This window comes from Microcaecilia unicolor, chromosome 14 (assembly GCF_901765095.1).
Source record: "Microcaecilia unicolor chromosome 14, aMicUni1.1, whole genome shotgun sequence".
NCBI classification, from domain to species: domain Eukaryota; kingdom Metazoa; phylum Chordata; class Amphibia; order Gymnophiona; family Siphonopidae; genus Microcaecilia; species Microcaecilia unicolor.
In genome coordinates, this window is record NC_044044.1 from 20,218,497 (window position 1) to 20,242,372 (window position 23,876).

At 46.4% G+C, this 23,876-nt stretch overlaps 1 protein-coding gene and 2 non-coding genes across 3 annotated transcripts; 1 reads left to right on the forward strand and 2 right to left on the reverse strand.

Annotated features, from left to right (window-relative positions):
- Positions 1–4,035: 4,035 nt before the first annotated feature.
- On the reverse strand, positions 4,036–4,117 carry TRNAL-UAG. Its single transcript has one exon. It is a non-coding gene; the product is annotated as a tRNA-Leu (tRNA).
- Positions 4,118–5,238: 1,121 nt separating this feature from the next.
- On the forward strand, positions 5,239–5,324 carry TRNAR-UCU. Its single transcript is given in 2 exon segments — positions 5,239–5,275; positions 5,289–5,324. It is a non-coding gene; the product is annotated as a tRNA-Arg (tRNA).
- Positions 5,325–5,818: 494 nt separating this feature from the next.
- HES7 (hes family bHLH transcription factor 7) lies at positions 5,819–16,900 on the reverse strand. Its single transcript, XM_030186435.1, has 4 exons — positions 16,886–16,900; positions 8,130–8,225; positions 6,413–6,500; positions 5,819–6,309 (listed from the first exon to the last, which is right to left on the reverse strand). The coding sequence occupies exons 1-4, from the start codon at positions 16,898–16,900 to the stop codon at positions 5,819–5,821; spliced, it is 690 nt and encodes a 229-aa protein (XP_030042295.1).
- Positions 16,901–23,876: the final 6,976 nt, after the last annotated feature.

Consider the following 23,876-nt stretch of genomic DNA (forward strand, 5'->3'; position numbering starts at 1 on the left):
ACTCCATTGCCTCTCCACAACATCCCAGACACCCACCAGGGGCTCAGAAGCAGAGAGATGTCTCAGGATGCTACATCAAGAGAAGGGAAGGTCAACCAACATGAAACAGCAACAGGGCTCTGATACCTTTTAAGTATAACTGGGGGAGATGAAGCCACATCCTGAGAACACTTCAGCTGGGATATAGTGTTATCAAGAGCAGGGCCTGAGCTGGGCAGGACAAGTGGTCCTTATCTGTGGACATCTGCAATTACGTTTTCTGAAAGGAGGGGAGGAGATGTTATCAGAACGTGTCACATCCTCTGAGCATCACAGAAGACAGTGCAGCAATAGCATCCTGCTGATATGGCCGATTTAATTCACTGATAGTGGACAAGCAGCAGAATTGTGTAAAGGTTATGTTGCTAATCTTTCTTTGCAAGACCTTTACTTATATATATAAAAAAAATTACCCACAAAATCTTCCCCTAAAAATTCAGAGACTGGGTTCTAAAAACAAAGCTATCCCTGCTTTCTTTTAGAAGTAGAGATCCGATTGCTTGGGGGGGGGGGGGGCTTCCCTCCTGCCCGATCTCTTGAGGTTTCCTCCAAACGTTGGATCCATAATGAACGGAATCTGCTTAGCTCTTTGAGAATGGAGACGCACAGGTCTCTCTGGCATTTAATAACCAAGTATTTAGGGAATGGCTGTCTCCTCTGATCAGTTAGCAACAGGGGACCCACGTTACCACAGTTCCACATCAGTGGCAGCTGCCACAGAATTAAGCCTTGGCAATGGTCTCCTAGAACTCCAGCCTGCTGTGATGTTGTCACTTCACCTTCACAAACAAAAATAATTTGCAGCTTATAAGAGAGAGATAATTGTTGTATGTTGAAGATGGCTTTTATTGGGACCGAACCCCCAAATTTAGTTAAGTCCTTTCTTGTTAGCAGTGGCGTTCCTAGGGGGGCTGACACCCGGGACGGATCGCCGATGCGCCCCGCCCCCGGGGTGCAGTGCCCCCCCCCCCGGATGCAGCGCGGACCCCCCCTGGCGAAAGGACACCCCCCTGTGAAGGAACCCCCCCGGGTGCACGCTGCTGGGGGGGTGCCGCACGCGCCTGTCCTCCATTCGTTCCATGCTTTTTCTCTGCCCCAGAACAGGAAGTAACCTGTTCCGGGGCAGAGAAGAAGCATGGAACGAACGGAGGACAGGCTGCGCGCGGGCACCCCCCCAGCGGCGTGCACCCGGGGTGGACCGCACCCACCGCCCCCCCTAGGGACGCCACTGCTTGTTAGTTTCCAAGTTTTAACCAGTGCATATTTTCTAGCGAAAAAGGTGCCGGTACTCAAATGCCAGGCCACCCTTCAGGGGGTGGGGTGATCACTAAGAGACCCACCCCAAAATAGCCAGGCCCCCCCGCAACCAGTCACAGAATCCATGACAAGGCAGAATTGGTGTGTACAGCCTGAGCTCTTTCATTTTGTCCTCTCAAAAAGAGGGCACATGTCCCGCTCCCCTGCCCCGTTCGCATCCTCGCCCCACCCGCTGTCACATATTCCCCTCCCCTGCCCCCCCCCCCCGTCACCTCCCTTCCCCTTACTTACTATCTACTGCCCTGGTGGTCTAGTGACCTCTTCGGGGCATGAAAGAGCCCCCTCTTTCCTGCCCGGAGCTTTGTCCTTGCCCTGCATCCTGTTGCTGTGACAGTCTCGGGATTCAAAATGGCCGCAGAGAGTTGAAGTCTCGCGAGGCTGCTTCAACTCTCGGCGGCCATTTTGAATCCCGAGACCGCTGCCCGCCCGCCCGTTTGTCCAGAAATCCGGACAAATGGGCAGACTGGCAAAACCCGTCCGGACGCCCGGACATGTCCTCAAAAAGAGGACATGACCGGGTAAATCCGGACATATGGTAACCCTATGTGTATCCAATACAAGGTAATAACTTTAATTCATAAAACACTTCACTCTGGCCAACCCCTATTTTGACACAATATTTACTGGCTTACTTCCCCAGTCCGACACTTTGCTCTTCAGATCAACACCTCCTGAAGGTGACTGGCAGGGCTGGTTTTAGGCAACAGCGAGAGGGGCGGTCGCACAGGGCCTCACGCTCCTAGGAGCCCCGCATCTCTGGCACGTCTGTCCTCCTGTCTCAGAACACCTCCCTGCTCCGTACCTTAATGGGCATCCGCATTTCAGTAGAGAGCATCAGGCAGCGCCAGCGATTTTCATATCCCATCAGCTGCTGAGCCCACAGCCTCCTCGCTGCTGTGTCCCGCCCCCCATTTTGATGTCACTTCCTGCTTCCGCAAGGGCGGGACGCAGCAGCAAGGAGGCTGTGGGCTCAGCAGCTGATAGGATATGAAAATTGCTGCCGCTCTCTACTGAAACATGGTGGACGCATATCAAAGTATGGGGTGAAGTGGGGTTCTGAGAGTTGTAACCTTCTTTTAAACTGATAAATTATGGCTTATGGTGGCAGGCATGGGTGGGCAGGGTAGCGGGTGTGGGCAGGCAGGCGGGTGGGCGCAGACGGGAGCCCACTGACCTGGTCTGCACAGGGCCCGGCAATTGCTAAGACCGGTCCTGGTGACTGGCTACTCTCTGGAAAGCTTTGGAACTTGCTTCCCATATGTTTGTGACTGCAGCACTCTCTATTTAGAGTAGCTCTTAAAACCACCTACTTGATTTCTAGACCCCTTATTATCCTTTTTTATTTTTTTGCTTTATCTCTGGAAATGTATATTTCAGACACATAGCCTGTTGGATTCTTTGTCTCCCTATTCCTGTCACTGAAATAATCCCTCTATACTCCTTCTTCTCCCTTCCCAGTTTATACCCTTTCTCTATCTCTTTCTTTGACTGTCCTACATTGTGCTTCCTTTCCTACTATGGCTCTTCTGTTATTGATGCTGTAAACCGCTATGCTGGTACATACCTTTAGCCGTATATCAAATAAAATCAGTGCATGTTTTCTATCAAAAAAAGGTGTCAGTACACAAATGCCAGGCCACCCTTCAGGGGTGGGGTAATCACTGAGGGACCCACCCCACAATAGCCAGGACCCCTGTCAGTGGCGTTCCTAGGGTCGCTGACACTCGGGGCGGATCACCGATGCGCCCTACCTGGGTGCAGCACGACCCCCCGGCGAAATGGCGGACACCCCCCCCCCCCGGGGTGCATCTTTACCAGCTGGAGGGGTGCCGTGCATCTGTCGGCAACACTCGTTCCCTGCTCCCTCTGCCCCGGAACGAGTTACTTCCTGTTCCGGGGCAGAGGGAGCAGGGAACGAGCGTTGCCGACAGACGCGCGGCACCCCCCCCAGCGGCGAAACAACGGAACCTTTTCCTGGTGAAACGACACCCCCCCCCGGGTGCATCTTTACCTGCTGGGGGGGGGGGGGGTGCTGCGCGCCTGTCGACTTTACTCGTTCCCTGCTCCCTCTGCCCCGGAACAGGAAGTAACCCGTTCCGGGGCAGAGGGAGCAGGGAACGAGTGAAGTTGACAGATGTGCGGCACCCCCCCAGCGGTGTGCACCCGGGGCGGACCGCCCCCCGCGGTACACCACTGACCCTGTAACCAGTCACAGAATCTATGACAAGGCAGATTTGGTGTGTAGAGCCTGAGCTCTTTCATTAAAACTTGGGGTCCTTGGGTCAATTTTAGCAGACAATGGAAAAGGTGCCGGTACTCAGTACCCCCAAGTACCCCCTCAAAAAAAGCCCTGAATAAAATAAACCTGAAACCTAATATAAATAGATTCAAAATTACTGCACCAATTTTGAAAACAGAGATGCAGCGGAAAAGCAAAGAACAGTAAGGCGATCGGTTCCTTGTGGGGAAGGAGGAAAGCAGGGACCAGGAAGCTCCCGCACGACGTGTGTGTGCATTAAGTGGAAAAACTTTAGCCACCACCGCTTTCATTTTAAACACGATCATATCAGTGCAAACCAATGGAAATAAGGGTGGGTGGAGAGATGATGACGTTAATACTTAACATCCTATGAAAAAAAATAAAAAAAACTTAAAAAAAAAATGCAAAATCCAACTTGTTGGCAGCGGTGGGATTCGAACCCACGTCCCCGGAGAGACTGGAGCCTAAATCCAGCGCCTTAGACCGCTCGGCCACGCTACCCACGTCTGATCGCATTGTGCTCAGGCTGTTTCTCTGACTCAGTCTTTCCTGTTTTCTGATTCTGAGACTATTGTTGCCTAACCATTCGCAAGTGTCTCTATCCCCGATTCTTTCTCTGTCTGTCTACATGCCATTTTTAAGATTTAACTGGCTCAACCTCTCCCTATCTCCGGCTATCCCAGTCTTCCCCCAGTGCAAATGCTACAGGTCCAGTGAGTCTCCTCCTAAACAATAAATCTAGGTCTGTGCAGTCTGTCAATTACATTCCAATGCAACTCTTCTATTACAATATTTGTACCCTACAGACAGAATTGTCCGTTCTGCTTTTCTCTTAACCAGGAAGATCTGAAGGAGCAGAACGAGTTTCCTGGGGTATTACTGCACTGACAGGTTTCTACAGACCCTAGAGCCAGATAAGAGAAATAGTTCACTAGACACGTGCGGAAGCACAAGCAGGAAGTGTCCACGAACTGCGTTCCGAGCCTCGCTCTGGGTTCTGGCCCCGCCTTTTCTGATAAATGATATTGTACTTTGTTCTCTCTCTCTCTTTTTTTTTTCCTAAGGGTTTATTGCACCCTCCTTCGCCAGGGGGGACGTTTCACAGCTGAGGCTGTTCTTTCTTTTTACTTGGACTAGGGGGGTGGGGGGGAAGCCATTGCTGACACAGAAGGCTTTGGCTGATCTAAACAAAAACCTTGTAAGAGTAGGGTTGCTTGCCTTCTATGTGGAGGGAACAGAGACCAGCGAAAGGAGGGGAGTAGACAGCAACAAAAAAAAAAGAAAGTGGGAAAGAGTCAACTTTCAAAAGACCAAGGAAAAACTGTTAGCGGTGTACGATCTGAGGATTCTGTTCAAATGTGCCAATATTGCTTCTTGACATAGAAATTGCACTCTTGCAAACGTCACAAAAACACTGAGAAAGAACTATTAATTTTTTTCACGGAGAATGAAGTTGTGAATACAAGAAAAGAAAAGTCCACCCACCCCCATCATATTTGTCATTCCTCTTGCAATCAGAATCAGAGATCATGATAAAAATGAAAAAAACATTTATTTTGTACATCAGCAGACAGTAGGACTAGGACATACAGGGAACCAGGTAATCAAACCATCAGAAGAGGGGCTCTGTGGCGCAATGGATAGCGCGTTGGACTTCTAGTCGGTTGAAGAGATTCAAAGGTTGTGGGTTCGAGTCCCACCAGAGTCGTTTTTTAATTCAGTTTCTTTACCTAACTTTGTAAATCCATAATAAAACACACATTACTAGTTGATATTTACAGTAAAAGTCATATATCCTCCCATTTTACCTTTTAATAATTAAAACCAACATCTGCCTAACGCATAACACCTGCCTCTATGACAGGTTAATTGATTAACATTCACTTTTTATTTAAAAAAAATACAGAGGAGGTACATATATTTGCTAGATAAATATATACACATATATAGATACATAGATAGATAGATACCTAATTATCCATAGCAGAACATTACATAAATACAAAGTGGCTACTTATAGAAAAACTCTGTGCTGGTTGATTTTGATTGTGTCCATTCCTTTCTTCCTCTGCTGAGTCTTTTAATGGTTAAATGTAAGAGACACTATTTATAAAATAGACCAATATGTACACACATAAAATAGAGAACTATACAGATACTGTATATAGACATGAAAGAGGTCCTTTAATTTGAAGTCTTTACTTAGGGCCAGGGCCTCCATATTTTCCTTTCCTGGGAGGATCCTGAGACATCTCTCTGCCTCTGAGCCCCTGGCAGGTCTCTGAGATGTTGTGGAGAAGCAGTGGAGTCAGGACTGATTGGCTGCTGAGGCTCCTCTCTGTAGGAAGGCGTGCAGGGTCTTGACATATCTGGAACCTTTGACAAGGAGCCTCCAAGACAGAAGGGTACTCTAGTTGGGTTGGCCAAGAGGTCCTCAAGGAGGGAGACGGTGAAGAGCCTTTGTGAGCAACCAAAGGACTGTAGGGGAAAGGCTGGTTCCCCTCTGGATGAAGAAGGTTCTGGGTCTGCAGTCTTCTGGTTCTTCAGCTGCATGTGAGCTTGCAAGCTCTCCAAGAACCTTCTCTGGATGGAAGGCTCAAGCTCTTTTAAGAAGAAGGACATCCGAAGAAGACATTCCCTGAATCCAGACAAGTAACAGATTTCAGCTGAATTCTTCTCCCCTGATGCAGCTCCTGGCCCAGCCCCCCCAAAAAAAGAAAAACAAATTGTTTAAGATTACCAAAAAAAATTGAGACAATAATCAAGAAGACGTACTAAGATTTATAACCCATGTACCATCTGGTTTTAAACGTGCTTTGCCTCTTAAATAGTGAACAGTTAGTTCCAGTATCTCTGCTTTTTCCAATTTGGGATTCTGGAGCTTCTGCAAAACAAAACAAAAAAAGGTGAAAAGAATTGATGTGCACGGACTAAACAGAAGGACAGAATATCTGTAGGTCTTATGCATAGGTGCAGAGGGAGCTTCAGCTTCTTCACTGGGCTCAGGGAGGGATAATTAGTTGGCTATGTACTAAGCATTTCCTAGTTTACACACTTAATAGTAGAAAACTTTAGAACATTGGCCTTAATATAAGTGAAGGGGAAGTAAGTAGGGTGAACGGATTGTCCGGAGCCTGCCCTTAATGAGGGGATGAGCCAACCCGCCTTTTCCAGTAGCCTATGCTCAGGCCGGGTCTTCCAGTCTCCGAAAGGGAAGGCAAACCTTAACTTGGCCTGTGTTCAGTGCGCGGGGACATGGTTAACCCTTATTGGTTGGTTACATTTAAATCTGCATGGCAGGAATCACCTGCCAATGGGGAGGGCGGGCTTGGCAGCGCTAATATAAGGGCGGCCCCTCCGGGGACCAGGATCCTTCCTGCTCCTCGGAGGCAGTTTGATCGCACACCCATCCCACACCTTTTGCTTCTGAGGAACCTCCAAGATGAGGGTTGTTTCGCCTAGTTGCAGCTTTGAGGGGGGGGGGGGGACCTGAGTTACAGTCTGTGCAGAAGGAGGTCCTTCTGGACATGACCCAATGATCACCCAGTGGTGTTCATTGGGCCACAGCGCAATTACTGATATGGAGGGCCACGACTTGATGGTTTAACCTAGCTGGCATGGCGGATTAAGGCATTGCGCTGAAGGCAGGGCCTCGAGGTTCACTCAGCGGTGCACATTGGGCCCCAACTCAATACAGACATGGAGGTCCTCGTCTTGAGGGTTAAGCTTTGCTGATATGGTGGTTAAGGACAGGGCGGCCGAGAGGGGGGGACAAAATTCCCTGGGCCCAGGCCACTGGGGGGGGGGGGCCCGGCACCACTGCTGCAGTCCGGCCCGCCCGCCCTCCGTCGCTCCCTAGCATTGAACTTAAGCACCTCACTCCTTCCTTCTGTGTCCCGCCCCTCACCTGACGTAACTTCCGCGAGGGCGGGACACGGAAGGAAGCAGTGGTCTGCCGCTGCTTGCTGCACTTTCGAAGGTGAGGCACTTAAGGTCAGTGCAGAGGGCCTGGGGATGGAGAGAGGGCCTGGTGGCGGGTGGAGGGGGGCCCCGGGGGCGAACTTGTCCCCTGGCCTGGCCCAGTCTCTCGGCGGCCCTGGTTAAGGATTTGGGGGTTTTAATGCTTGGGCTATGACTCCTTGCTGTAAATTGCAGGTAGTCAGGGGTTGCTACTGAATAAATAATGGTTATCTGTTCCTATCAGCTCGGGTTCTATACGTCACCAATAAACAAAGCTGTGGCCTGTTTTATACCAAGAAGGCTGTTGGTCTCAGTCTTTGATTTATTGCTATTACGGTTAATTGTATGTTATGATTATATCTGAGGAAAAGGCAGGTGATAGGTATCCTATCCCTTCAATAAGGACCCTCGCTTTTATTAATGTAAACTGAAATATTCCAACATAAGACATCCCCCACACATACATGTTCATACACATGGATAGACAGATAAACCGCAAATTGACAGAATTGTGGGGGGGAGGGGGAGGATTTGAGCTGGCCAGGTAACTGACCTGGTCACCGGTGATCTGCAGTAACAAAAGCCTGAGCTCTTCCAAGCTCTGATTAATCCTTTCTCGCCTCCGTTTCTCCATCACTGGCTTCAAAATCTGACAAAGAGAGAATTTAATACAAAACACCAGAGGCCAGTCCAGGCTTTAAAAACAAAAACAAACAAACCTCCTGGGATGAGGAAGGAGATCAGACACAGCCAGGGATGGAGGGAAAGGGAAAGAGAGGCAAGGCTGACATGGTAACATAGTAGATGACGGCAGAAAAAGACCTGCACGGTCCATCCAGTCTGCCCAACAAGATAAAAACTCATATGTGCCTCTTTTTGTGTATACCCTACTTTGATTTGTACCTGTCCTCTTCAGGGCACAGACCGTATAAGTCTGCCCAGCATTATCCCCGCCTCCCAACCACCAGCCCTGCCTCCCAACCACCAGCCCCACCTACCACCTGACATCCTTCTCCCTGCCCTGCTTTCTTACCACAGATTCCATAAAATTACAACCCTGCATTGTTCATAGGATTCATCCGTGTTATTTAGAGTCATGACATTCTCTTGCAACTAACTACTGGTTTTAAATTAATTTCATCAGTCTACAATGTAATAACTACCTGTTTAAGTACATAAGTATTGCCATACTGGGACAGACCAAAGGTCCATCAAGCCCAGCATCCTGTTTCCAACAGTGGCCAATCCAGGTCACAAATACCTGGCAAGATTCCAAAAAAGTACAAAACATTTTATGCTGCTTAACCCAGAAATAAGCAGTGGATTTTCCCCAAGTCCATTTTAATAATGGTCTAAGGGGAAATGGTATTTTTCTTTATGTTTACAGTATATAAAATCAAAGGCTGTAATCAGCACTCGCTCCTTCTCTGATTCAGGAAACTTTATCGGGAAAATTATATAAGAACATAAGAGTAGCCATACTGGGTCAGACCAGTGGTCCATCTAGCCCAATATCCTGTTCCCAACAGTGGCCGATCCAGGTCACAAGTACCCGGCAGAATCTCAAGAGCAGCAAGATTCCAGAACCCCAAAGAGTAACAAGATTCCGGAATCATAATAAATAGCAAGATTCCATGCAGAATGTCAAAGAGCAGCAACATTCTGGAATCCCTACGAACATAAGAGTAGCCATACTGGGTCAGACCAATGGGCCATCTAGCCCAGTATCCTGTTTCCAACAGTAGCCGATCCAGGTCACAAATGCCCGGCAGAATCTCAAGAGCAGCAAGATTCCAGAACCCCAAAGAGTAACAAGATTCCGGAATCATAATAAATAGCAAGATTCCATGCAGAATGTCAAAGAGCAGCAACATTCTGGAATCCCTACGAACATAAGAGTAGCCATACTGGGTCAGACCAATGGGCCATCTAGCCCAGTATCCTGTTTCCAACAGTAGCCGATCCAGGTCACAAATGCCCGGCAGAATCTCAAGAGCAGCAAGATTCCAGAACCCCAAAGAGTAACAAGATTCCGGAATCATAATAAATAGCAAGATTCCATGCAGAATGTCAAAGAGTATCAACATTCTGGAACTCCTACGAACATAAGAGTAGCCATACTGGGTCAGACCAATGGTCCATCTAGCCCAGTATCCTGTTCCCAACAGTGGCCGATCCAGGTCACAAGTACCTGGCAGAAACTCACACAGGTTGCCAAACTAATATATAAAGTTCAAAATTAGCAAAAGAGAAAAAAAAGAGAGAGAGAGAGAGAGAGGTAAAATACATAATAGTGACAACAATGTATGACATTCTAAAATATAAAAGAACAACTCCAGGGTTCTGGTGCTGGACAGGATAGTCTCTGCCCCTCCCCCCCCCCCCCCCCCCCCACCCTTTACCTTTCTGACTTGATTGGAGGAGTTTCCTGTAATATCAATTTCCCTATTCATCCTCCTTTCATTCTCCCCTCCCCCACCATATCAAAGCAGACCCCAAAACTAGCCACAGAAAATTCGTTGCCAGAGAATGTGGTAAAGGCGGTTAGCTTAGCGGGGTTTAAAAAGGGTCTGGACAGCTTCCTAAAGGAAAAGTCCATAAACCATTATTAAATTGACTTGGAGAAAATCCACTGTTTCTGGGATAAGCAGTATAAAATGTTTTGTACATTTTGGGGATCTTGCCCGGTATTTGTGACCTGGATTGGCCACTGTTGGAAACAGGATGCTGGGCTTGATGGACCTTTGGTCTGTCCCAGTGTGGCAATACTTATGTACTTATCATATCAGCCCACTTTAAGGCTGCGTTTTTTGGTCACTATCTGTCAAAAATGCTCAGAGTACATGATCCTCACCATCCCAGAACCAGAACGCAGAAAAACATTTACGTTTTTTTTCTCAGCTTAAAACAATAAAATCCTTGCGCGGGCAACTTAAAGACTGTTCTAAATTTTAGTTCTTGCTCTGCAAATTTGAAATAAGTAATCACGACTTCGGAAAAGTTAATTTAGTAGCCTGAATATTAAATATTTTCTCGTTCAGAGAAGATGACAGTCCTTTTTCCGAGACATGCAAGATTGCACTGCAACCCACTCCAACTGAAAGGTTTCACAAATTAAAGATAATTATCCTTATTTGCAAACGTAAGACTCGGAAAACGTTTCCAAGGACAGTCACCTTTACACTGGCTATGAAAAAAAAAATAACTCTGCCTTAAAATCATTTTTTTAAAGATTATTTTCCTATAGGAAGCACAATAAACATAAAAAGCTATTTAGATGGTTTGTTTAAGAAGCTTAGCCAAATTGCAAAGCACAATTTTAATTAGAGCATGCAAAATAGTATTAGAAGGAATCTCGGCACCTTTCTCATCTTCCTTGCCTCCGTGGTTTGCCCGGTGACCATGGATCCGCTCATGTTCCAAAGTCTGTCTGCAGTAGGATAGGAAATGTTTCTCCTTCCCTCCTCCTCCCTTTCTCTTTCTTATATATTCCAGCCCACCCCTCACCAAACAACGCTTCCTGTTTCTCCTCTGCCAGTCACGCCTCCAGGGTTTGGTGCTGGGCACCGGCAACACGTGGAGATGACCATTCATTCCACCCTCCCTCTCAGGAAGACACTAATGCTCTTTCTATTCCAGGTCTCTTCCCATAAGGTCATAGGCCGGTCATCTCCTCCCTCCGAAGGACCACCAGATCCCCCTTTCCCACAGCCCCTCTTCTCCCTCCACACCTCCACCTTTAATTTATTCAGCTCTCTCAAAAGGGCACTAGACCCCCCCACCTTTCTATTCCACGGACTCCCCCTTTATCACAGCCCCTCTTCTCCTTCTACACCTCCACCTTTCCATTCCTCAGCTCTCCCAAAAGGCCACTAAACCCCCCCTTTCTATTCCACAGACCCCCTTTCCCACAGCCCCTCTTCTCCCTCCACACCTTCACCTTTCCATTCTTCAGCTCTCCCAAAAGGACACTAGACCCCCCCTATTCCACGGACTCCCCCTTTATCACAGCCCCTCTTCTCCCTCTACACCTCCACCTTTCCATTCCTCAGCTCTCCCAAAAGGCCACTAAACCCCCCCTTTCTATTCCACAGACTCCCCCTTTCCCACAGCCCCTCTTCTCCCTCCACACCTCCACCTTTCCATTCCTCAGCTCTCCCAAAAGGGCACTAGACCCCCCCCCTTTCTATTCCACAGACCCCCTTTCCCACAGCCCCTCTTCTCCCTCCACACCTTCACCTTTCCATTCCTCAGCTCTCCCAAAGGGGCACTAGACCCCCCCTTTCTATTCCACAGACTCCCCCTTTCCCACAGCCCCTCTTCTCCCTCCACACCTCCACCTTTCCATTCCTCAGCTCTCCCAAAAAGGCTCTAGACCCTCTCCCCTTTTCTATTCCACAGATTCTTTTTTCTCCTCAACAGAAGTTAGGATTGCCAATTGGATCCAGATGTTGATCCGGTCCTGATTTTCCCCAAGTGCATTCAGGGATTGTAGTTCTGATTTTTCTCCATTGCTTTCGTTAGGGCTGGTGGTTGGGAGGCGGGGATAGTGCTGGGCAGACTTATACGGTCTGTGGCAGAGCCGGTGGTTGGGAGGCGGGGCTAGTGCTGGGCAGACTTATACGGTCTGTGCCCTGAAGAGCACAGGTACAAATCAAAGTAGGGTATACACAAAAGTAGCACACATGAGTTGTCTTGTTGGGCAGACTGGATGGACCGTACAGGTCTTTTTCTGCCGTTACTATGTTAGGACTGGAGTAATCCTGTCAGGCGACTCTGAATCCTCTTGGCAACTATTCTACAGCCCCTCTTTTCCTCCTCACTCTTCCTTCCTCATCTCTTCCTATTCCACAGTTCTCCTAGGAGGACGCCTGAACCCCCTCCCCCAGCCCTCTTTCTGTATTCCACAGATCCCTTTCTTCCCTTCCTTGGGGGACACCAGGTCCCCCTTTTCTATATTCCACAGACTCTCCCCTGTCAATCTGAGGAGACTATTTCCCTAATTCTTTGAATTGTGTGTTGACTTTGCTTGCGTCATAAATTATTTTTCTAGTTGACCACACATATAAGGCGTACATTATTTCAAAAAGGCAATGTCTGGTCCTCTCTCCGTTTATTTGAATATTATTCTAACCCGCGTTCCCGGTCCAAATATCCCCATAAGGCGGTTTACAGAATGATTGCATCAAAATGAAGTCAAACCTGTTGCATAAAACCAGAGACGCTTATACAATTAAAAAGAACCACAGGCTCACCTTCAAAATTCTCAACCAGGTTTTCGCATATTTCAGCTCCCCCCCCCCCCCCCCCCCCCCCCCCCAATATTTAAATCCAATATTTATAGCAATTTGGACGGCTAAAAAGTAATTTTTTTATACGAATTATTTTCATCCCTGCCCAATTGTCTGCCGATTTAGTTAAACAATCAATTTCAAGTACAAGTTTTAGCCCCCAGCCCCCCTCTTCCCCCCCTTTTTTTTTTTTAACCTGAGCCCGGGATACCTGCAGGATTATCACAGGTCCTTGTTGTGTGGCCGGTTTACGATCGCATCTCCAAAACAAACGGCACTGATGCTGCCAAACGGACTAGCAGGGACCTGTGAATGGCCCCAGGGCAGATTTATGGGCCTTGGGGAGTGAATAGCTGAATATTCTGCGAAAGGGAACAAATGGGTAAGAAGGTGCAACTCGTCTCCCCCCCCCCCTGCTTCTCACCCCCCCCCCCCCCCCACTCCCACTTTCCCAGCACACAATAGCCATTAGCTTCCCTCTGGGAGAAGTGCAAGAGGGGAGGACGCAGCAGACCAAGGTGACAAGGTCTGGAAACCAAAAGGAGCTTGGTGGGGATGGATGGGGTTGAGCACGATTAAGGGAGGCAGCCTGGACAGGGCTGGAGTGTGGGCAGAGGGTCACTCACAGCAGGGGAGGGAGAGCTGAAAGAAGTTTCCTCTGTTTTTTTTTTTATTTTATTTTTTATTTATAACCATTTAAATTTTTACAAGCATAAAACAACTTGCTGGAAATACAGAGAAAATAATATATAGAAATTATTTCAGTCAGGTACTTGTATTCTCTTCCTTAGACCACTAAATAGGGAGAGTGAAACAAGATAAGATCAATTAAACAGTAAACAGAAAAAAAACCGTGGTATTAACCTGATTATCCCCAGATATTACTTGTCTAATTCATTATTTCACATTGGTCATCTGGTTGGCTTCTTCAAGGCCAATACGGTGTATAGTCAAATCATTTCATTGAAAAACATACTTATTGTCCAATATTAGTTAGAAATAATACATCTGATTACATTCTTTCTCTTTTGAAAACCAGAAATTATTTATCAATACATATACTTAAGTCTCTAATTCAGATCCTACTGATTAAAGTAATCCCAGTTTTCACAGGCTTCACTCCTTTTAAAGTAATAATTGAGGAGATGTTTCTGAGGAAAACTTTAGGAGTCATACCCGGAACTCTGGGAAAAACAATAATCTCAATATTAATCATCTATAATAACATTGGCCTTGAAGAAGCCAAACAGATGATCAATGTGGAATAATGAATTAGACCAGTAATATCTGGGGATAATCAGGTTAATACCACAGTGCCCTAAATGACCAGATGACCACCGGAGGGAATCGGGCATGACCACCCCTGACTCCCCCAGTGTTCGCTAACCCCCTCCCACCAACAAAAAACGAACTTTAAAAACTTTTTTGCCAGCCTCAAATGCCATACCCAGCTCCATCACAGCAGTATGCAGGTCCCTGGAGCAGTTATTAGTGGGTGCAGTGGACTTCAGGCAGGTGCACCCAGGCCCACCCCCCCCCTACCTATTACACTTGTGCTGGTAAATGGGAGCCCTCCAAACCCCAAAACCCACTGTGCCCCCCTTCATCCCTTAGGGCTATGGTAATGGTGTAGAGTTGTGGGCAATGGGTTTGGGGGGGATTTGGGGGGGCTCAGCACCCAAGGGAAGGGAGCTATGGATTTGGGAGGTATTTTACTTTTTTTTTAAATTGTTACAAGTACCCCCTAGGGTGACCGGTTGGTGTCCTGGCATGTGAGGGGGACCAGTGCACTACGAATCCTGGCCCCTCCCATGACCCCAATGCCTTGGAGTTGGTCGTTTTTGAGTGGGGCGCCTTCGTTTTCCATTATCGCTGAAAAACGAAACCACCCAGCTCAAATCCGCACAAATCCGATGCATTAGGCTGGCACAAACCGTATTATCGGAAAAAAGATGGACAACCATTTTTTTCAATAATACAGTTTGTCCTGCCCCTTCACGTACCCGTTCTCGGATATAGACGCCCATGGAGATGGGCGTTCGCTTTCGATTATGCCCCTCCACACCATACTTTGTATTGTTTTTTAATATTGTTACTGCTGTAATTGTCTATTGCTTATGTTTGATTTGTTCTTAACTGTACACCGCTTTGAGTGAATTCTTTCAAAAAGGTGGTAAATAAACCCTGATAAATAAATACATAAATTATTTACATACTAATATTTGCATTCTTCTTGTATGTTATTACTATGTTTTAAGGGAGAAAAGGGGGATAGGTCTTGTGCTCCCTGTCACATATAAATAAGTTATGGGTTTTATGCTTTTCTCCAAATCTATCCAGCCAGGGCTTACACTGCCAGTAGCACCGGAGGTACTGGGCTGGCCTTGAACATACAGCCCCCTCACACGTGCAAGCCAGATTCCTTCCTCTCACCAGACTTCTGCCTGTTTTCACACCTTTCTAGCCTAAAGTTATCCACGTGTCTTTCTGCCTCCCCCCTGCAGAGCACACGGGTCAGTCACACACCTTTCCCCAGCCTCCTATCAGCTAATTATCAGAGAGAAAGGAATGCCCTGGGCCATCAGCCCTCCTGCCCAAGAGCCATCCTGGTGAACCAGTGAATATAGGAGCCCTGAGCCTATCCAAAGATTTGAAGAAGGGTTACCTTCGAAAGCTAATCAAAAGATGTATTAAGTTAGTCCAATAAAAAAAGGAATCATCTTATTTTCTTTTTGCTGTACTGATTTATTTCTATTTAATACCTTTAAAATTGGAGTAACATGGCTACCGCACCACTTTATTCACTGTGGAAATCCTGAAAACCAAAAAAGTGGACTAGCAGGGCTGCCACACTACTTTATTCATTGTGGAAATCCTGAAAACCAAAAAAAGTGGACTAACAGGGCTGCCGCACCACTTTATTCATTGTGGAAATCCTGAAAACCAAAAAAGTGGACTAGCAGGGCTACCGCACCACTTTATTAACTGTGGAAATCCTGAAAACCAGAAAAATGGACTAACACGGCTACCACACCACTTTATTCACTGTGGAAATCCTGAAAACCAAAAGAAAATGGACTAGCAGGGCTACCACACCACTTTATTCACTGTGGAAATCCTGAAAACCAAAAAAGTGGACTAGCAGGGCTACCGCACCACTTTATTCACTGTGGAAATCCTGAAAACCAAAAATGTGGACTAGCAGGGCTGCCACACCACTTTATTCATTGTGGAAATCCTGACAACCAAAAAAGTGGACTAGCAGGGCTACCACACCACTTTATTCACTGTGGAAATCCTGAAAATCAGAAAAGTGGACTAACATGGCTACAGTACACTTTACCCAAACAGCAGATTAAATAAACTATTGACGAAAACGTTCCTAGCACTGTGTATCACTCCTCCCTCCTTTTATCCACTTCTCTCATACAAGAACTAAGAAGTGTCAGGGGGCATTTCCTCTCATTTTTTTTCATGCATATTTGCTCAAAAGGCAGCTGAGGACCTAGGGTTGTGATTCCCTTATGATGTTTTCCAACTAGAATTTATAGTTCTGGGAACTGAAGATACAACTAAGTCAGGTCACACACTAGATCAGTTCAGTTCATCAAGTTCAGCATCCTGTCCCCAAAAGTAGCCACTCTGGGGTATTTCCAAGCCTTCAGTAGATCTTAATGGGAACATCCCTTCCCTGTAGTTCATTCCCACAGTAAGAAGTGACAAACCCCACACCCGCTTGGCTAATAATTGTCAATAGCCATAACATGTCCAAAACCTTTTCAAATGTATGCTATTAACCTTGGCCGTATCCCCCTGCCTAACTGTGCATAGAGCCTGGACTCACAGGATATAATTATCACAGAAACTGTCTCCCCCCCCCCCTTTGTGGAAAGGAATTTAAGAGAGGGGGTGAGAAGCAGGTTGTGGAGGTGGCTGACCTTTAAAGGGGCGGAGAGCTGAGTGAGAAGACATGTGTCAGCTTTCCTTGTCACCCCTGTGTGTTCCAAAGTCCACCTACCTTGGCTACAGACATTTTGTCCTGAAGTTCCCAGGGCCTCATCAAAGCACCCAGGCTTATAAAGCAGGTGAGAGGAAGGAAATTAACTCCTGTATGCCAAAAGAAGGCACTCTCTTTCCCAGGACAACACTTGCTGTGGGGGATGGGGGGGGGCCATCTATGGCAGCAGGGGAAAGCTATCCACTGGGTTTAGTGGTCTAACCTAGGGCTGTGTCTCAGTTTCATTTAATGATGCGTGCATCTTTGTTAACCTTGAACAGTGCTGAATGTGTTTTCAGAATCACAATGCAAATGTATTTTATTTTTAATTTTTATTACATGTTGGTATTTGTATTCTGCAGTACTAAACAGGGGCGTAGCCAGACTTCGACGGGAGGGGGTCCAGAGCCCGAGGTGAGGGGGCACATTTTAGTCCCCCACCCCAGTGCCAACCCCCCCCCCCCCCGCCGCCACCACCACCAACTTTGATGACCCCCCTCCTGCCGCCAACCCTCCCCCGTTGCTGCCGTCATCGCTTACCTTTGCTGGCGGGGGACCCCAATCCTTGCCAGCCGAGGTCCTCTTCTTCCCGCGCAAGGCTTCGTTCTGTTTCTGACGTGCAGGACGTCAGACTCGCAGAACAGAACGAAGGCTTGCAGATCAGCTGATCTGCAAGGCTTCGTTCTGTTTCTGTGAGTCTGACGTCCTGCACGTATAATGTGCAGGACGCCAAAAACAGAACGAAGCCTTTGCGGGAAGAAGAGGACCTCGGCTGGTGGGGATTGGGGTCCCCCCCCCCCCGTCAGCAAAGGTAGACCAGGGAACTTGGGCAGGAGCCACTGGAGCAGTGAATTTGCCACTTTGGAATTTCCTAAAGGAAAAGTCCATAGACCATTATTAAATTGGACTTGGGGAAAATCCACTATTTCTGGGATAAGCAGTATAAAATGTTTTGTACATTTTGGGGATCTTGCCGGGTATTTGTGACCTGTGATTGGCCACTGTTGGAAACAGGATGCTGGGCTTGATGGAGCTTTGGTCTGTCCCAGTATGGCAATACTTATGTACTTGGGATTCTGAATGGAATGTTACTACTCTTTGGGGTTCTACATGGAATCTTGTTACTCTATAGGATTCCGGAATCTTGCTATTGTTTGCAGTTCTACATGGAATGTTGCTACTCTTTGGGATCTTGCCAGGTATTTGTGACCTGGATTGGCCACTGCTGGAAACAGGATGCTGGACTTGATGGACCTTTGGTCTGTCCCAGTATGGCAATGCGTATGTTCTTACGTTTCTCATTAAGTGCAAACATTTCTGACAGCTTCACCACCATAATAATGGAGTCTGGATTTGAGGGAGATGGTCTCTTTCAGTGCCACAGTGGCATACCAAGGGGGTGGTGGTGGGGGAGGTCCGCCCCGGGTGCACGCCGCTGGGGGGGTGCCGCGGCGTGCGCCTGTCGGCTCCGAGTTCGCTAACTTCGCTCGTTCACTGCAGCTCCCTCTGCCCCGGAACAGGTTACTTCCTGTTCCGGGGCAGAGGGAGCGGCAGCGAACGAGCGAAGTTAGTAAACTCGGAGCCGACAGGCACACGCCGCGGCACCCCCCCAGCGGCGTGCACCCGGGGGGGGGTGTCATTTTGCCGTGGGGGGGAGGTGCACCCCAGGGGGGTGCATCGGCGATCCGCCCCGGGTGTCATCCAGGCTAGGAATGCCACTGTTCAGTGGAGGCTTCTCTTGATAAAGGAAATAAATAGAAATAAAACTAAAAAAAAACCTGATCCCTTTTTCACTGAACTAGAATGACAACCACACAACTCTATCCTGAGAAAGTTAGCAGGGGGGGGGTTTAGCAGTTTTCTCTCATTTTTTTCCAGCAGTCAAGGGCTGCACTTTTTGCTTTCTTCATTATGTTCTCACACCTTGCTTTTATAGCTCTGAGAACCAGGGGTGGGGGTTGGGATCCAAGGCCAGGTCAAGACAGACACATACAATTTTCTAAGAGCCTTCCAGACACTAAAAAAAAAAAAAAGTAAAATTAAAGCACTGGCTAATTTTTTTTCCGCCTTCCTTTTCCCCCTGCCCCCCCCCCCCCATAAAATTACTATTACAGTTATTTGATAGGAACATTAATTGAATACTCTATGGGGAAGATTCTATATATGGCGCCCACAAAATCAGCGTGGAAAACAGTGTCGACTAAGCATATTCTGTAAGCGGCAGCTAGATTTAGGCGCAGTATTTAGAATACGCTTAGTTGATAATACAGCGCCTGAAACTACGCACCTCCATTTACGCCAATGAAAATGTGGCATAAATCCCGGAGTGTAAATTTACACGCACTGGGCCATATTCTATATCTATGTGTGTACATTTCGGAACGCCCATAGAACACCCATTTTCCTGCCCATAATTATGCCCCCTTTGCCTTTGCTCATTAGAATTTAGGCGCACTGCAATATAGAATATGCTTTGGGAGTTGTGCTTTTAAATTCTAATTATAACCAATTAGTGCTCATTATTGGTTTTTTTTTTTTTAGTGCTAACGCTGATTGGCTTGTGAGGTCAATTAACTTATGTGCACTGTTACAGAATACGCTTGCATTTCGGCATGGATCTCTAGGCACACTATATAAAAAAGCCCACCTTTTTTATGCAGCGTTTAACTCCTAACCCTTATTCACTTGTTCAGAACCCTTATTTTATCATCCTCACTTTAATATTCCCTTATCTCTTGTTTGTCCTGTTTGTCTGTCCTAATTAAATTGTAAGCTCTGTCGAGCAGGGACTGTCTCTTCATGTTCAAGTGTACAGCACTGTGTACGTCTAGTGGCGCTATAGAAATGATAAGTAGTAGCAGTAGTCTTTGGGATTCCGGAATCTTCATACTCTTTGGGATTCCGCACAGAATCTTGCTACTGCGGGATTCCGGAATCTTGCTGCTCTTTGGGATTCTGCACGGAATCTTGCTACTCTTTGTCCTTATCCCTTATTTGTCCTGTTTGTCTGTCCTAATTAGATTGTAAGCTCTGTCGAGCAAGGACTGTCTCTTCATGTTCAAGTGTACAGTGCTGCGTACGTCTAGTAGCGTTTTAGAAATTATAAGTAGTAGTAGTAGTAATCCGGGGCTATATGGGGGATAAAGCATAGGGTTCTTTAGTATTAACCCCAGAACTGGGCAGATCTGCATGACCAATCCTACACCTTCCCCCATTTTGGAAAAAAGACTTCACTGTCTTATAAAGTCATGTGGTCCTAAGTAATTTAAAAAAAAAAAGCGTACATTTACACTTGTTCCAAAGGACATGTAACAGTGTATATGTATGTGGTGATAGAAATAGATGTGTGTTTATTTATTTATTTATGTTATTTATTAGGATTTATTTACCGCCTTTTGAAGGAATTCACTCAAGGCGGTGTACAGTAAGAATAATCACACATAAGCAATCGACAATTATAGCAGTAAAAATATTCAAACCACAATACAAAGCATGGCATATTATTCTACATTACAATGCCAACATAATACACAACATAGTAACATATTAGATCACGGCAGAAAAAGACCTGCACGGTCCACCCAGTCTGCCCAACAAGATAAACTCATATGTGTCATTTTTTGTGTATACCTTACCTTGATTTGTACCTGTCTTTTTCAGGGAACAGACCGTATAAGTCTGCCCAGCACTAGCCCCACCTCCCAACCACCAGCCCCGCCTCCCACCACTGGCTCTGGCACAGACTGTATAAGTCTGCCCAGCACTATCCCCGCCTCCCAACCACCAGCCCCGCCTCCCACCACGAGCTCTGGGACAGACCGTATAAGTCTGCCCAGCACTATCCCCACCACCCAACCACCAGCCCTGCCTCCCACCGCCAGCTAAGCTTCTATAAAAACATTTATAATTTTATTCTTCCCTCTTCCCACTCCCCATTTTCTTCTTTCATTTTTTTTGAATGATTGAGTTGTATCTTTCCCAGAGATATAATACAATGTTAGCATAATACTAATAATAAACCTAATAAGCATTAGAGCATTCAACTATCATAGATATGATGCTAAAGATTTTGTTTAATACGGCTTACCATATAACTGAGGGACCAAGTGCAGATACATGATGGGAACAAGATGTGTGGTAGGAAGTCAGTTGGGATAATTTGGTGGTTAGCTAAACTCAAGACAAGTTCCTTGAATAGTTAAGCAAGAGATAAGGAGCTAATCTAAGTTAGAGTGTGAGTAGCAAGTGTGTATTCTATGACAACCTAATTGGCTTAACAAGCTAGTTGATAACAGCACTTAACAAGCAATAATAACCACCACTAATTGGTAATAATTAGAATTTGTGCAAGGTATCCTGTAATGAACTGCGCCTAAATTCTAAAGCACGCAGTTCAAAAGGGACATGGCTGTGGGCAGGGAAATGGGCATTTTGTGGGCGTTCCAAATGTTTGGTAAATCTACGGGCAGGCGTAAGTTATACAGTATACACGCTGTACAATATTATGTATTAGGTAGCTCAGCTCTCAGAACAAGCCTCCTTTCAACGCTTAATTTTTATTCATTGTGCCAAATTATATTTGGAAGAGAGAGACGCCTTTGTTTTCCCAGCAGAGTATGTTCTGGCATAGGTAGACTATGTGGTTTGAAGTATTTGCTTATACTGCTGGTTGCTGCTGCTTTTGTTTCATGAGAAATGGAGGGGAAGGAGAGGGGTCACCTCTACTACTACTTATAATTTCTATAGCGCTACTAGAGGTATGCAGTGCTGTACACTTGAACATGAAGAGACAGTCCCTGCTCGACAGAGCTTACAAATCTAATTAGGACAAACAAAACAAGTAAGGGATAAGGACAAAGAGTAGCAAGATTCCAAGCAGAATCCCAAAGAGTAGCAAGATTCCGGAATCCCACAGTAGCAAGATTCTGTGCGGAATCCCAAACAGTACGAAGATTCCGGAATCCCACAGTAGCAAGATTCCATGCAGAATCCCAAGGAGTAGCAAGATTCCGTGCAGAATCCCAAAAAGTAGCAAGATTCCGGAATGCCACAGTAGCAAGATTCTGTGCGGAATCCCAAACAGTACGAAGATTCTGGAATCCCACAGTAGCAAGATTCTGTGCAGAATCCCAAAGACTACTACTACTACTTACAATTTCTATAGTGCTACTAGAGGTATGCAGGGCTGTACACTTGCTGGATGGAGCTTACAATCTAATTAGGACAGACAAACAGGACAAACAAGAGATAAGGGAATATTAATGTGAGGAGATAAAATAAGGGTTCTGAACAAGTGAATAAGGGTTAGGAGTAAACTCAAGCAGTTAATTCCTCATTTTCTGCCCAGCTGAAGGTCAGACCCCCTCATTCTTCCCCAGTGGAAACTATAAACTGTATTATTTAAAATAGTTTTACTCCCGTATAACAATAGACACCCCCAAAACAGGGATCTGTAGGTCTCTGGTAACCTACACAGCAGTGTAATGGGGTGGGGGAGGAGGAGGAGGGGCGCTGTCCTATAGGGGAGCTGGAGCCAACGTGGGGAAATTCCTGCCACACTCCTGGGGGCGGGGATTGGAGGGGGGGGGGGGAGAGAGAATAAAATGAGGCAGAGGAGGAGGGGGGGCTTCATTCAGTCAATGCTACACGTGGGACTGTTGTGCCTGGAACAAGAAATCATGAGGATCAGCCAGGAGAAATGCGACTGGAAGGAGGAGAAAAAGGTAATCTACAGCCCTACCCGGGCCTTGGGAGACCCCCACCCAGCCAGAAAGTAGCAGAAACCCCCAGTCCGGTTGTTTGGGATTTCATTCATTTACATATGCGTCTAAAAAAGAGTTTATACGGATAGATTTAGAAGGATTTATATTCCATAGATAAAACGTGCCAGTTATGTTATGACGTTGATGGTGATCCTGTGGTTTTAAAAGGAGACAATATGAGAAAGTATTCTTTGTATTGCGTGAAGAATCAAGAGCTGAATAGTATCAGATTTTAGGGTAGCTCGATTTATAAAAGAGTTGGGGTTTTAAAAAAAATAGTTTTGGCTCGTGAGCACAAGCGATGAGTAAATCCAGACCTAAACTTTTCTCCTCCCCATCTTCTCTCCCCCTCTTGCTCTCTCTTCCAGCTGCTGAAGCCCTTGATGGAGAAAAGGCGGAGGGACCGCATCAACCAGTGCCTGGAGCGCCTGAGGACCCTCTTGACAGAGGCTACCCAAGATGAGGTGAGCGCCCTGCCCCTGCCAGCCTGCTCCCACCCTCCCCTCCACCCCCAGAAGCAAAGCTTGATTTCGCTCTTTACGTTTCTGTTGCAGAGGCTGAAAAACCCCAAAGCAGAGAAAGCCGAGATTCTGAAAAAAACCGTTCAGTTCTTGAAGTTGCAGCGTTTGTCAGGTACATTTTTCCTGGTCCCAATGTACCCCCCCCCCCCCCTCCTTCTCTGTCCCAGGGGCCACGTGTCCCATAGGCACAAAAAAGAAAGGGAAAAATGCTTGAATTCATCTGATCTGTAGGATAAAAGCAAGTGGTACCAGGAACCAAGCAAATCGTAAAAAATACTTTAAAACACTCTCTCTCTCACACACCACACCAGGAACAAGCAAATCATATAAAATACTTTAAAACACTCACACACACAAACACACACACACACACACACACACAACACACACAAACACAACACACACACAAGAACCAAGCAAATCGTAAAAAATACTTTAAAACACTCACACACACACACACCAGGAACTAAGCAAATCATATAAAATACTTTAAAACACTCACACACACAACACACACACACACACACACACCAACACACACACACACACAAGAAACCAAGCAAATCGTAAAAATACTTTAAAAACACTCACACACACACACACACAGGAACTAAGCAAATCATATAAATACTTTAAAACACTCTCTCTCACACACACACACACACACACACAAGGAACCAAGCAAATCATATAAAATACTTTAAAACACTCACACACACACACACTTTT